This window comes from Dinoponera quadriceps, unplaced genomic scaffold (assembly GCF_001313825.1).
Source record: "Dinoponera quadriceps isolate SergipeBrazil2010 unplaced genomic scaffold, ASM131382v1 scaffold37, whole genome shotgun sequence".
Classification (NCBI taxonomy): domain Eukaryota; kingdom Metazoa; phylum Arthropoda; class Insecta; order Hymenoptera; family Formicidae; genus Dinoponera; species Dinoponera quadriceps.
This window is the reverse complement of record NW_014554446.1, coordinates 2,043,318-2,057,497: the sequence shown is the minus strand read 5'-3', so window position 1 is coordinate 2,057,497 and position 14,180 is coordinate 2,043,318. Positions and strand designations below refer to the sequence as shown.

The 14,180-nt window shown below is 44.8% G+C and overlaps 3 protein-coding genes across 4 annotated transcripts; 1 reads left to right on the top strand and 2 right to left on the bottom strand.

Annotated features, from left to right (window-relative positions):
- Positions 1–3,896: 3,896 nt before the first annotated feature.
- LOC106749335 (CXXC-type zinc finger protein 1) lies at positions 3,897–7,506 on the bottom strand. The gene is made up of 6 exons (XM_014628703.1): positions 7,232–7,506; positions 6,897–7,018; positions 6,336–6,426; positions 6,028–6,248; positions 5,177–5,753; positions 3,897–4,832 (listed from the first exon to the last, which is right to left on the bottom strand). Exons 1-6 carry the CDS (start codon positions 7,259–7,261, stop codon positions 4,317–4,319), a joined length of 1,557 nt encoding a protein of 518 aa, XP_014484189.1. The 5' UTR covers positions 7,262–7,506; the 3' UTR covers positions 3,897–4,316.
- A 100-nt stretch (positions 7,507–7,606) lies between these two features.
- Positions 7,607–10,672, bottom strand: LOC106749332 (ER degradation-enhancing alpha-mannosidase-like protein 2). The gene has a single exon (XM_014628689.1). The coding sequence runs from the start codon at positions 10,650–10,652 to the stop codon at positions 8,613–8,615; it is 2,040 nt and encodes a 679-aa protein (XP_014484175.1). The 5' UTR covers positions 10,653–10,672; the 3' UTR covers positions 7,607–8,612.
- A 381-nt stretch (positions 10,673–11,053) lies between these two features.
- LOC106749342 (serine/threonine-protein phosphatase 2A regulatory subunit B'' subunit gamma-like) lies at positions 11,054–13,519 on the top strand. Of its 2 annotated transcripts, none has more exons than XM_014628716.1 (6): positions 11,054–11,335; positions 11,414–11,577; positions 11,693–12,079; positions 12,263–12,588; positions 12,741–13,082; positions 13,176–13,519. In XM_014628716.1, exons 1-6 carry the CDS (start codon positions 11,278–11,280, stop codon positions 13,285–13,287), a joined length of 1,389 nt encoding a protein of 462 aa, XP_014484202.1. In that variant the 5' UTR covers positions 11,054–11,277; the 3' UTR covers positions 13,288–13,519. The 2 variants fall into 2 exon arrangements, with proteins under 2 accessions (XP_014484202.1, XP_014484205.1); XM_014628719.1 differs by having other exon boundaries at positions 11,250–11,335; positions 11,447–11,577.
- The last annotated feature ends 661 nt before the right edge of the window (positions 13,520–14,180 follow it).

Sequence of the window (14,180 nt, the reverse complement as noted above, 5' to 3'; positions counted from 1 at the left end):
GGTCCCACATTGTTTTCGTTTATATAAGCGTTTATGAGAAGAATAAATATATATGTTTATTTTCTTTCATATCGTTCTCTCTCTTCGCATCATCCGTTTATTTACATTTTGTGATGTGCAACGCGCTATAAAACGGAGAACTCACATTTTCATGATTAGTAAAAGTGTCACTCGGATCGCGTTGGTTTGATTCCCGAGTTTCCGGTACGTTCGAGAGAGTGAGAGAATTCAACGAATGCACAGAAGCGACACGAAAACGCTAATCCGCTAGCTTGTGAAACTGACTTTGAAAAGTTAACGATTGTTTTACGTGATATCTCTACTGTAAGATTATTTTATCATTACTATTATCGTATGTTACATATTGTTATATGTTACGAGATTTCCAGTTTAACACATACAGTCGTTTCCGTTTTATCTGCGTACATGAGAACGTCTGCCTTACCTCTGTCTCGTTTGTGTGTGTGTGTGTGTGTGTGTGTATCTCACATCGTTGCTTTGAGCGTCGGCTAATCGAGTATCGTTCGCTTGTATGTAGAAATGTATCGTTACAAGAACGAGAGAAAATCCCCTAAGTCCAAAATGTTTCCACGTCCGTCGATGTTCGTCTGACACTAAAGTACAGCCGGTTATCGTAACTACCTGCAAAGCAAGCACAGAAATGAGGAACGAAAGTTGAATGACGATCGAAGGAAATGTTTCGACGATCTCGATGTTAGTCTCATAATGCTGTACAATTTGTTAAACTCGATACGTAACGGTTTTTTCCCGTATATATTGTACATACAGTATATATTGTATGATATAACTCTAACCATATTATTATTACCAACGCTACGACGAAATTATCCGATTAAAATTATTATTATTATATTATTATTAATATCACTATTACACATTAGTGAGAGAAAGAGAGAGAGAGAGAAAAAGAGAGACGGTAAGCGAGATAAAGAGAACTGTCACGAGCGATTGTTGTATATCGAAGCTACTCTGCGTGAGCGTGAAAGGCTGTGCTGTCCAGCTGCAAAAAAAACATTATAATGCGAATGTGTTTGTTGCCAAAGTTCCCTCTTGCGAATATGAGATACAGTAAAAAGTAACATCCGATGTCTGTTTTGATTTCGAGCCGTGTTTTGACGCGACAAAGTTGTCAGGATGGTGGATGGAGACCGCGTGATAATATTGTTTGCTCATCTTGATGAAGGATAAATATATATTGTATATCGAGATAATCACACGTTTAAAAGTCACTGTTGAAACTTGGCGCGAAATTATTTAATTTTGTTCTTATCCAATTAATTTTGTTAAATCAGTGTTTTTATTTTTGAAATTTTAAATTCGGAGATTTTTAACTCTCATTTCTTCGTGGAATGACTTTAGATTCTCAAATTCCAGTGTAAAAATATCATTTCTGAAGAATTTCGTTTATGTACTATCTACTTATTTATCTTAAACCATTTACCAGTCATATACAAAAGGTGAGAGAGTTTTTGTCTTTTTTGAAAAAGGACATAAAATCGAAATTTCATACAAATTCGTACACACACATACATACTTACACACAAATATGTATATAAAGAGCATTTTTCTATAAGTGCTTTAGCAGAACTACTTGTTGATCTTTTTAAATTTTCACAGATATTTTCGCCGAGCTTATTATCATTCGTCGTGAAATCGGGATTATCCGCAGTTTGCGTCAACTCAAACAAAGCAGTAAACACGTCGGATGTTGCTTCTATACTATGTCCTTTTGTAACAACCGTAACATCGACGACTCGTTACGACATCGTCGATTATATACCGTGCGAGAGGGCAAATTGTATGTCAAAAAAAAAAAAGCGGAAAAAGAAACCAGAAAAAAGTTAATAAGGGAAGCCGACATATATCACGATTTATTCTCAGGTGATGTATTCACACATACACACACGCACACATACATAAACACCATATACATACAACCATACACACACATACACAATGGCCATCGCTTATTTTGTTACTAACGATAATGTCAGAGATATACGTGCGAAGCTATCATGGACCATGGGTGTTATAAAGGATCATTTGGAGTCATTGCCATGGAATGTAAAAAGAATATGCCAAGGTGTATGAGTGAGCATAATAGAGAGCAAGAGAGGGAGAGGAAAGGCGAGTGAGTGAGTGAGTGAATGAGTGAGTGAGTGAGTGAGTGAGTGTGTGAGTGAGTGAGTGAGAGAGAGAGAGAGAGAGAGAGAGAGAAAGAGAGAGAGAGAGAGAGAGAGGAAAAAGATGAGGAGGAAGATAAAAGATAAACATTTCGCTACTTCTAACGGGACAGAAAAGAATTCAGCCTCTCCCGATGTATTTCTGAAAACGAGAGCGTGTAGTGTCGTCGCCGTTTGGCCTTTAAGCTATCTTACTTGCGATTTCGTACATGCTTTGCGTGCAATACTGTGATAAAAATGAGTCGCTTTATTTCATCCTTTTTCCTTAAAGTGCGCGTGCACACACACATACACACACACATGTACATGCGCGCATGTGAGAGAGACAGGCACACGGTTTATTCCGGGTGAGTCGTCTGTTTTTAATCGGAACCTTAAAGCGAGAGAGAGAGAGAGAGAGTCATATCGACATGGAAATCGCATCTCATTCGTTTCTGATATAAATACGCGCTCGTCGAATTCCGCGCGGCGCATTATTCGAGGGGATTCATCCGCGTGGCCTATCCTGCACTTTCTTTTTTTTCTTCCTCCTGCTTCCACCGAGCACGATCACTCGCATGATTTTGTTACGCGCAACAGCACTGATCGTAATGATATGATATCCTGATAGGCAATGTCGTAATCCTATGTCGTACAAACACCTTACGCCGGTCATTAATTCATCAATCCGTATTTCTCTTGTGTCGCATAATCGAATAATTTGTACGCATGTCGCATTAGCTTCGTACTGCCATTGCATTGACAGATTCGTTCCTAATGTTTAAGACGCAGATATGTATGCGTAATAAACATATATTATATGTAATATAGAGTATATATACATATGTATACACACATGTAATATAGTATATGTTTATTACTGTGTTTTTGTTACGTATATATACTGTGAGTAAAAGAAAAATAGAGAGAGAGAAAGAGAGAGAGAGAGAGAGAGAGTGAGAGTTATTTATCAGCGTCTTTCTGAAATCGTTTGGGAGTATCTCGATTAATATTCTCTATAGATAAGAGAGAGACGGCAACCTTATCATTATTGCCTCTTCAATATTTTACGTGAAAAGAAAAAAAAAGCACTTCCAGAATTACTATATTTCTATAATAATTAGCGGGTAATCTTAATTACTGCGTCGAGAGACGACAGCGGAATCGGTGGAGTGTGTTGCGTTTATCGGCGCATTTAAGGAAACGATTCGAAACAGGCGGTTCTCCCGAGGGGAAGATCAATGTCCATATTATGCGCTTCGCGCGATTATTTTCCGAAGCTAAACCGATAGATCGCTAGTTTGGCGTGTTATTTTGCATCCGCAGAGGCTATGACCTGTGAATAAATGGTTTTTGTTGAAACGATCAACTGTCGGAGTATGTGTGTGTGTGAAATCCTGACGCTCGCGTCTCCACATATACACGAAATGTAAATAATACCACGAGATATTAGACCGGAATATGTGAGAGAGAAAGAGAGAGAGAGAGAGACACACGAAGAACCCCGCATCATCTCCATTTGTTGCACTACTACTCGCGGGGAAAAAGCTACTTTATCTTAATTACTAAGAATTAACACAACGTTTAACCACGTAGAAGTATAATTGATTCGAGGAGACCCGTAGATATGCTAAGACATTTCGCATTTCTTTCCCACGGATGGACGTTTTCCTCTCGAAGGTGTGGGCGTGAAAACCCAAAAGAGACACATAGTGACGTGTCCGATGCAAGTTTATTGAAAAATGGCAGATACAAGTGGTGGCTCGAAAGTACTATATATATACATATAATTTTTTAAAAATTATTTTAATTTCGCACGCGCAGTTGTACTAACACAGGTACACACACGTTATATTACACTATACATTCGCAATCATCGATCGACTTTCGTAAACCTTCGACTTCGTCGCGAATTATCAATATTGATCACTATACCGACAACTGTTGGACACGCTCTACCGATCGTGTCGCAGTAAGACGTGTTATATAATAAATATACATACATGCAGCCTTTGGAGAGAGCGAAGATATTAAGAAAAATACGGCTAAGAAGGGAGAATCGAAGATACAACGGCGACGACGAATGACGACGGGATATTAAACGGGATGAGGAGGAGGACCGTTCGCGAATAATCACTGCTCCACGTTTTGCTCTTTCTGATGCAAAATGTATCTCCTCTGCAACTCCTTCTCCATCGCCTCCAACTGCTCTCTGTTCTGCTCCTGCGTCATCTGCTCCATCAGCTCGTGATTGTAAGTGGAGTGCAGCATGAGGGCCAACACGCCGGCACGCGTCGCCATGTTCGATCGGATCTGCCTCTCCTGCTCGACGAGCTCGTCGATCTTCAGCCACTGCCTCACTCTTTCCATGTCGATCTCCGCCCGGCGCAACTTCTCCCACATGTAGTGCCTGACGCAACTCTTCTTGGGCGCCCGGCAGAACTCGCCGGTGGCGTCGAACACGTTCGTGACCAACGGGCAGCCGCACACCTCGCTGTCGCCGATCTTCGGGTCTTTGCAGTGCTCCGGGCAGAGTACGCGCAACCTCTTGCAGTAGGTCCTGTTCACGGGGTTGTAGAAGTCGCAGAACATCACCTGGCCCTCGATGCGCGTCTTGAAGATCGAGCCGAAGGACGCTTGCGACTCGTACTGCAAGATAACACACGAGTTAATTGAAGGGTGCACATTGACGGGATATTTTCGCGCGATGTACTGTGCGGCCGATTTTAATGGACACGGCGGGATATCCCGGGGACGAATGTCCACTGTATAATTATTAACTGTATATTCGTTGCGACAGCGATAAAATTCAGTTCACCGGCATCACCGAATTAACAAATTATTCGTGATTAGAGCAGAAATAATATTGTTGCTGGGATAGAAGATATCCCAGCCGCGTATGAATTCGTCCTTAGGTTAATCATTCGCTGTTGGAGCGAAATAATGTCGACCGGTGTAATTGTCGCACGTGAGTGCGTGGTTTGACGCGATACCTTGTTGAAACACTTCTCCATGTGCTTGATAGCGGTCCTCGAGTGGATCTCGTGGCCGCACGTGATGCAGTACATGCTCATCTCCGTGTCGTCGTTGTCGTCCACCTCGGCGTGCGGGTCGATGCTCGCGTGTTTCGCGCGCTCGATGATGCGGTCCAATTCGACGTGTCGCTTGTCCAGTTCCTGCAGTATCCTGCGAACGTCGTGCTGCTGCTTCCTCACGTTCTCCAGTGCGCGCCGGTTGTTCTGCTCCGCGATGCACGCGGTCAGCGACCATTCCTGCAGCCGTTGCGGCAGTACCTGGTAAATCCTGCTGGTAGCTAGCTTCATGCCGCAGTCGTCGGAACAGTACTTGCTGCCGGGCCGTGACTGCTTCGTGCACGCCGGCCCGTAGCAGTGGCGCGGCGGCTCCAGGTACTCGTTTCTCTCGTTACTCGAGTCCCTCTTCCGCTTCTTGATGAATTTCGCACCTTTGTTGAGACACTTCGACGGCTTCAGCGGATCCCCCATTATGCGGCAGGTCCTCTGAATGCATCGGAGCTTCAGTCGCACGGAGGGCCCGAACTTCTTCAGATGTCTGAAACGTAAGTGTGAGACTTTGAACGCGGTCCTGAGTAAAATCGTACCGGCAAATGTTTTAGAATTGAAGAGATTTTTAGAAATGAAGAATTATACTACTCATAATGATCCATAATTACGACCCTTATTCAAATAAGGGAATTTCAAGGATCGGGCATGTGCAAAGAAGGCCAGTTAATGGGATACCACAACAAAAGCGTTTGAGGGTCGAGTAATGTGGCATGGGAAAGCCCTATAAAAAATGAGCAGATTTCGTTGACGAGGATTCACACCTGCAGGCGTCGCACTTCCCACAATTCTCCGTACGCTGACATCCCGTACACTCGCCGCAACGCTTCGAAGATTTCTTCTCCACGGTCGGGTCCCAAGGCGCATCGTATTCGTACCGATGTCCTCTCTCCTTCTCTTTGTACTTCTTGTGTTTCCTGTCCTCTTGATCTGTCCTGCGCGGTTTGTACCGTGTTATTAAGGTTGGATCTTCTTCCCTGCAACGCTGCCATCAACAATTTGTCAAAATTAATTCTTGTCGTTTTTTTTCTTTTTTTGTGGGAAATATATTCTTCAAAGAACATTCACTTACGACGCAAAAGAATTGTTTAATATGTTTGGCATCTTTCTCAGTTATGTTTATGCAGTCACCATGATACCACTCTTCGCACGCATCACAGCCTCTGAAATCATTTAAAATACAGAACTTGCATTTTATCCTTAGGATACAGCAGAATGCACATGTTCAGAATACTAATATATAAGATAAATGTCCAAATTAGTGATAGTGCTCTAACTTGTGACAATTATATCTGGTCTTTTTAACGAGTCAAATAACATAGCTCCATATTTATCCTAAAGAATATATTTTTATCACAATATCACTAAATAATGGACTTCTTCCATCACTTCTGAGAACACATTGTTTAAGATTTTGTCATAACTTTGAAAATATCCGACACAACTGTAATCCCAAATGTTTAACTTTTGGAACAAATAAATTTTGGAACAAACAAAATAAATGTTATATATTTAATACTTGAATTATTATAATTTATTTATTTTCACGATGAAGTAATTTTGTCACTAAATGGGACATTCATCTTAACATCAAATGAAGTTTTCAAATTGGAGTATTTCAGAGTTGACTCACATCATAAAACGGGAACTATCGGAGCTCCTACAAATGCAATATGCTTGGCCGTCCTGTTTCAATAACGTCGCGATTTTGCTCTTCCTCTCCGGCAGCATAAACTGCTTCGCTATTTCCTCTTTCTGGGTAACGTGGGAATTCATTCTTAACATCACTTAGCATTATTTACGACAAAGAGGTTAGGTTCACTTTAGACTTAGAAATTTTTACAACATTCATGCGAACAAATTTGAACAATTATCATTTTTACATATTACGATACTATCGTAGTGTAATTTACGAGCTAATATACAATTAATATAAATTAATATGAATACAAAATTCTTTGTACTCACTGACAAGCTCTGCTGTCTCTTATCAGCCATGATGAAGAGCCAGCAAATTTGGAGCGACTAAGAAAATTTCGAGCGAATTCAATCAAACGTCTATTAATTTTACGATATTTACATTATTTACACGCGTCTCGTTCGCGACGTGTAACGAGTTAAGAACGCTCATGATCGAGCATAAAGAAACGAACAGATCAAGTGCGGCCATATTGTATAGCTAGAAACGCGAGGTGAACACGAGGAACGGGATTTGCGGAACGGACTGCCACGACCAATCACGGCGCTAGGAAGGGACCTAACGTTGAACGTCCACGTGCACGTTTAGCATGGAGGATGACACGGTACAAAATGAATACAAATATTCACACAGCAACACCACCATTTTTAAAATACTCTCACATGTATTGTATAACGCGACTCATGTACATTATTTACAGACCCTATGTTTATTAAAAGTTATACAGCAACTATTATCACAGGAATATATCCTAAAGTACAAACGTAACCCGCGCAAAAGGGGGCTCTGCGAAATTTACGGTCTGCCATTTTTAGTTGAACTGGCTGTGTTAGTTGAGGAAAAAGTTTTGCCAAGATGTTCCCCATTTTTACCCGCTCGATTTTGTACCCAATTTTTGTATCTTTTTAAAGTACTCGTCGATCTGATTACAAATATGTACATCTTAAAATGTAGCCAATTAATGTTGCAGAGAAAATGGGCTCCGAAAGATTCAATCCCGACATATTATTCCTGTCTTTTTCTTTATTAAGATGCTTTTCAACATATGAAATAATATAATAGACGAAAAAAGAAAAACGTTTAGTTAGTTTGTGATTTTATTACGTTTATTGATAAGCATCTTAATAAACACACATATATTATTAACGTTTCAATCACAGGGACACGTTTAATTGCCATCTGTCAGGACTGAAATCCTTGAAGCTTTCTTTGAAACGGCAAATTGCTATACCTTAAGACCTGATATTTCTAATCAGCACGTGACAAATACCTCAATCCGATATCAGAATTGGATACAAAATCGAGTGGGGGAAGAAATTGGAAACATTCCTACACAGTACAAATGTTCAAGCGACATTCTAGAGAAGTCCAGAAACACTTGAACACGATCTCTTGGACGTCTCAAGGATATCCTTCGAACATTCCTGCCGTACGAGTCGCCTATGAACGTTTTATCGGCACACTGAGACGTGAGGATCTCGTGCAAACGCTTCGTATACCTCGATGTGTCCTTAAACTACTCGAACCGGTGCTGCGGGCAGTTCAGCTGAGGAAAGAACCGGAGGGGCGCCGCGATGCGGAGAAAGGAAACGAGAGATCCGGAGAACAGATTCCTCGCGGTAGTGCACAGCACCATCGGGATGCCGTCGCTTAGAAAAATTCCCCTATAATCGATATTCGTTGCAGGAATGGTTGAGCCTGGCAGGAGAGGGTCTGGTAGTTCTGCCTCGCCGTGACGTTGGTCGGGTAGAGGTTGCCGCGCCGGATGTTCTCCAGCAGTATCTGCGGCTCGAATCTGCTCTTGGGGGGGCTCGGCGTCGCGTTCAGCAGGTTACCGTACTGTCCGTTGGCCGGGAGGGGCGGCTCCAGGCCGTCGGATACCGGCTCGCTGTCGTCGGCTTTGTAGATCGTCGAGGGAGCGAGGATCTGCATCGCCGTGGGCAGTTGAACGTCGGCGCTGCGATTCGACCCGTCGGCTCCCGCTACCTCCTCGGCCGCTGTCGTCCCCGAGGAGTTGTTCGCCGAGGAGCTCTCGTTGAGAGCTTCCTCTCGCTTGCTCGCCGGGTAATACCTGATCTCGGACAGCTTGGCGATCGTGATCGGCGAGAGCCCGAGGCTGTTGACTTTGTCCTCGTGATGATGATCGCTCGAGGCGAAGACGTCGCTGTACGACGGCTGGTGCACGGGCAGGAACCTCTTGAGCGTCGGCTTCTTGTCCGGGAAGATCTCCTGGGCCGGCCGGCAGCAGTACAAGGCGCCGGGATCGATCGGGTGGGCCTCGGTGTTGAAGATGTACCCGCCAGCGTCGACCACACACTGGCCCCACTGCGTGTCGATGATCTCCCCCTCGGAGCCGGTGTTGTGGATGAAGTTGTCGGTGTCGAAGAGGAGGTAGAGGTACTTGGTGGTCTCCGCGAGGAAGAAGGACTCCATCCGGTCGGCCTTGCGGTGGTCCCGTACGTCGTTGATGGTCGCGTAGCCGCAGGCGGTCCGGGCGCTGTGCTGCAGGCTCCTCAGTATGTCGACGCCCACCTGGATCAGGTAGGGATCCTTGGTGGCTCTGTAAAGATACATCACGGACTCGATCAGCTCCGGGCGCAGGGGATAGCCCTCTCTGTTGGTCCCCGCCTCGGCCTGCGGTATGTTGTAGAACTCCGGGGTGAAGCCGAACTGCTTCCACACGCGGTGATAATTGTGCAGCGACTTCATCGCGTCGCCGATCTCGCCGAACAGGCTGAGCACACCGGGCCAATAGGCGTCCAGGGACTGGAAGACCGGCAGGGTCACCTGGCCCTTGGTCATGGAGACCCAGAGGTGCCAGTCCTCCCGGCGGATGTATTTCTCTATGGCATTCCTGTGCTCCTGAAATATCGAGGCCAGCAAGGGGTCCTGGAACAGCAAGGTGCCCTTCGCCAGGTACTCGAAGTACGAGTCGATCCCGGCGCCGATGCCGGAGTCCTGAGCGGTCCAGTGGCCGGTCAACACGTCTATGTGATTGCCGACCAGGCCGATGTTGGATTTGTAGTAGTGCAGCGCCTTTATCGCGTTCATGGCGACCTCCTCGTAGAGCGGATCGCCGGTCAGTCTGGAGAGAGTGCCAAACTCCAGGAGGAAGGTGCCGATGCCGGCGGTGCAGGTGATGCTAGTCTCGCCCTCGGGCACCCCGTACTTGAGGTTCACCGTGCCGTACGGCATGCCGGTGGGCGTGTCGAACGCGGCGATCAACCTCTTGGCCATGTCCTCGGCGAGACGCAGCAGAGGACCGTTGCAGGGCCAGCCCGGTTCCAGCTTGACGCCGGCCTTGCGCGAGAGCAGGTGGGCGCTTAGCAATCCGCCCACCACCCGGATGTTCGTCTCGAACACGGAGACGTTGATGTTGGCCTCGAAGTTGGCACGCGCGCTTATTATCTCGGCGACGCGCCGGAACTCGGTGAAGTTGCCCATCACCGCGAGCGTGTCGAGGGCGTCGATCAGAGTGAGGGAGAAGCTGCCCCAGGTGTCGAAGCCGTCGCAGCTGAGCGAACGCAGCTCGTCGTACGGGTAGGCGTAGGTCAGGTAGCTCGAGTACGCGTAATCGAACATGGTGCGCACCTCCTCGCGCAGCGCGAGCAGGTCTCTCCTCTCGTACTCTCGGAAGCCGCTCACCAGAATCAGGAGGCCCAGGATCGAGCCGGCTCGGAACAGGATCATCGTCGGTGGATCAACGTCGTCGCTTCGCTGCGCGGCACCTGGTTCTGCTGTCGCCACCGCCGTCGCGCATCGCTCGTCGCTCGGTCGTCCTCGGGAGCGAAGCTCCTCTCACGAGCCCTGAAACGGCCACGTACTCAAAACAACCCTGTCGTCGCCCACGAGCATCGCGTCGCGATATCTCTCCGTGCACCTAACCTATACCGCCTGAGCTGGTATCGCGCGTGGAATCAAGGCCGCGTTCCAATTGGCCCGTTCTTTACAGCCGCGCTGCTCAACCGGTGCGATAAGTTGAAGTGAGAAAGCACGCGCTTGTCTCTCGCTTCAACTTACCAGTTCAGCAGTGCAGCTATGAAGAACAGAGCACGAATATTCACTGCCAGTGCTCAGCGTTGACAGTGAATTTTCGGACATAACCTGAAACGGGCGCGAATTTAATTTCCCGGCCGTATCAGGCTAGTGCTCGGCCGTGGAGACCCGGGGAAGAGGTTGTCGCACGACGATCGTCGGCGGTCCGACGTCTCGGATTGATAATCCTATCGCGATTAATAATCCTTCGGCTGCTAGTTCCGATCGATCCTAACCAAGGCAACGCACCTGGATCGTAGCGATCCGGTGCGTACGGCGAATGCCGCGAGACATGGAGTTCAAGGCGCTGCTGCGGAACTGCGCCTCGGCGAATAAATGTAAGTACGCGCACATGTTGTGACGAAAGAAACGCTGTCTCCCACACTAGCCCTCCTCTCTGCTGTATGCTTGTAAAGCCTTCGTGTATATGTCGCGTCCTGCTGCTGCAGTGGATGAAAACTCTGCGGAGAACGAGAGGAGAGAGGACACGTACTTTCAGAAAATGTACGAACAGTGGAAAGGTGTGAAAGCCAAGGACAACGACTCCACGTACAAAGTCATACCGAAGTTTTATTTCAAGGTATCTCACCTGTTGTGTATTTCGCGCGTTGAAACTATACTGCGACATCCTGAGAAATTTCTACCCATTCTTATGAGTTAGATTGCAACAGATCGATGTTGATCTCACGTTTCAGTTACCGAAAGAAGATGAGGTTCTGCCGCAGAAGTTGCGCGAGGAGACGCGCGCTTTGTTCCTGCAAAGGCGCTCCCGCCAATTGCTCGACAATAACGAACTGAAGGCGCTGTGGGTTTTGTTGGACAAACATCACAGCCCACCCTTGTCAGGGGACGAACAGTTAATCAATTATGAGGATTTCAAGAAAGTTGGCAAACTGGCGGGAGCCAAGTGTAGTCCGTACTTTACCGCGGTCGTGTTTGCCAAGTTACAACAGGGAGATCCGCATGGTAGAATTAGTATTATGGCATTGTTCAACTATGTGATGAGGAAAGTGTGGTTACATCAGACCAGAATTGGTTTGTCCTTATACGACGTTACTGGACAAGGATATCTCAGAGAATCAGTGAGTAATTTTTTAGAAGAAAAATTGCTGAAATATTAAGTAATTTTTTAACTGAAATATTGATATAATGAGATAATGAAGTGAGATCAATTGAGAGAGATTTGCAGATATGTTTTTATTATATTTTCAATAAAATATTTCCATCGGGGCTTCTATTTGAGAATTACACGGACATGTTTACAGGATCTAGAAAACTATATCTTGGAACTGATACCGACACTGCCACAACTCGAGGGTCTCGAGAAGTCCTTTCACTCCTTTTACGTCTGCACTGCTGTTAGGAAGTTTCTCTTTTTCCTGGATCCTCTCCGAACCGGGCGTGTTCGCATTCAAGACATCTTAGCGTGTAGTTTCCTGGACGATCTCCTGGAGTTGCGCGATGAGGACTTGCCCAAGGACTTGCAGGAGGCAAACTGGTTCTCCGCGCCCTCGGCTCTCAAAGTATACGGCCAATACCTCAATCTCGATCGAGATCACAATGGAATGTTGAACAAAGAAGAGCTCGCTGGGTAAAATTGATTTGCTTGATCTTCAAATGTATTGCATGTTTGGAGTAAAAAGTGTCGCAGGAACTTTTTCACCGCTTGATTTTTCAAGAACTTTACTGCTACGGTATTCTGAATGTATAAATTTCTAAGGGAATATTCTTTCGTGCCAACAGGTACGGTACCGGCACTCTGACTGGCGTCTTTCTCGAAAGAGTGTTTCAAGAATGCCTTACTTACGAAGGTGAGATGGACTACAAAACTTATTTAGATTTTGTCCTGGCGTTGGAGAATCGGCACGAGCCTCAAAGCCTTCACTACCTGTTCCGGATTCTGGACATCAATAATCGCGGCTACCTGGACACTTTCTGTCTCAATTATTTCTTCAGAGCTATACAAGAACAGATGACGATGCATGGTCAGGAGCCTGTTAGTTTCGAAGACGTTAAAGACGAGATATTCGATATGGTGAAGCCGGCGGATCCGTGCAAAATTACTCTGCAGGACTTACTGTCTTGGTAAGATTATTTGCAGATCATACAGATTATATGATATTACGTAAGTTCATAAAACTGTTCTCAAGGCAATATAATCTGATTTTTTTAACGCAGCGGACAAGGGGACACAATGGTCAGCATTTTAATCGAGTTCCATGGCTTCTGGGCGTACGAGAATCGTGAGGCGATGGCGGCCGATACCGGAGATGAATCGTCACATGTATGACGAATCACCATTCCAAAACACGAAATAGTTATTCCACCGGGATAGGTAATTTTATCGTGTTTATGCAATGTTAGTATTTTAACACATTAAGTACAACACATTTGTATTTAATACGATACGTTTTTATAGACAGTACAATTTTTCTGAGATTTATAGCATGTAAGTTGGTGATGTAAGTAGAGATGTAAGTTTGTGATGTACGTGACTATGTAAAGCGATATGTATTTATAACTTTTGCACAGAATTATATATTTATATTTTACATTTATTTCAGCATCTTTTTATTATACACACGCAAATATACGCACACAATAATTCGATAGCGCATTGCCCGTTTTGAAATGATCCATATTTTTCAAATTTATTTTGCGTGGTGTGCTTGACTATTAAAATCATACTGAAGTAAATCGATCGAGAGGAAGAGAGAGATTCACTTACACAACATATACATTTCATTCTTTTGTATATGTTTTTGTAATTGATAGCGTAATCAATGAAGCTACAGGAAATTCAAGATGATTCAGCCGTTACATTATATCTCTATCTCGAATTGAACGTTGTACGGCAGAAAGAAAGAAAGAGAATGAGGTTAAAGTAGTAAAATGGTAAATATCATTATATAAATGGATTACCAATTATTAGATGAGAAGAAACAACGTTATATTTGTTTAGCATGAGAATAATATAACTTATCATCATTTATTGCATACAATTCGTGACATTGCAGTGTACAAAAGCCAGTAGAAAATTTAAATTTTCAAATATTCATACATTAGTACAACATTTCTCCGCAAGATGTCGGCCATTTTAAACAGTAGAGGAAGGGGTAGTCGAGTTGAGTTAGGTAGCGGAGTTTACGCTGGAATTCTACATTGTTGTTTTCTCTGCCATGC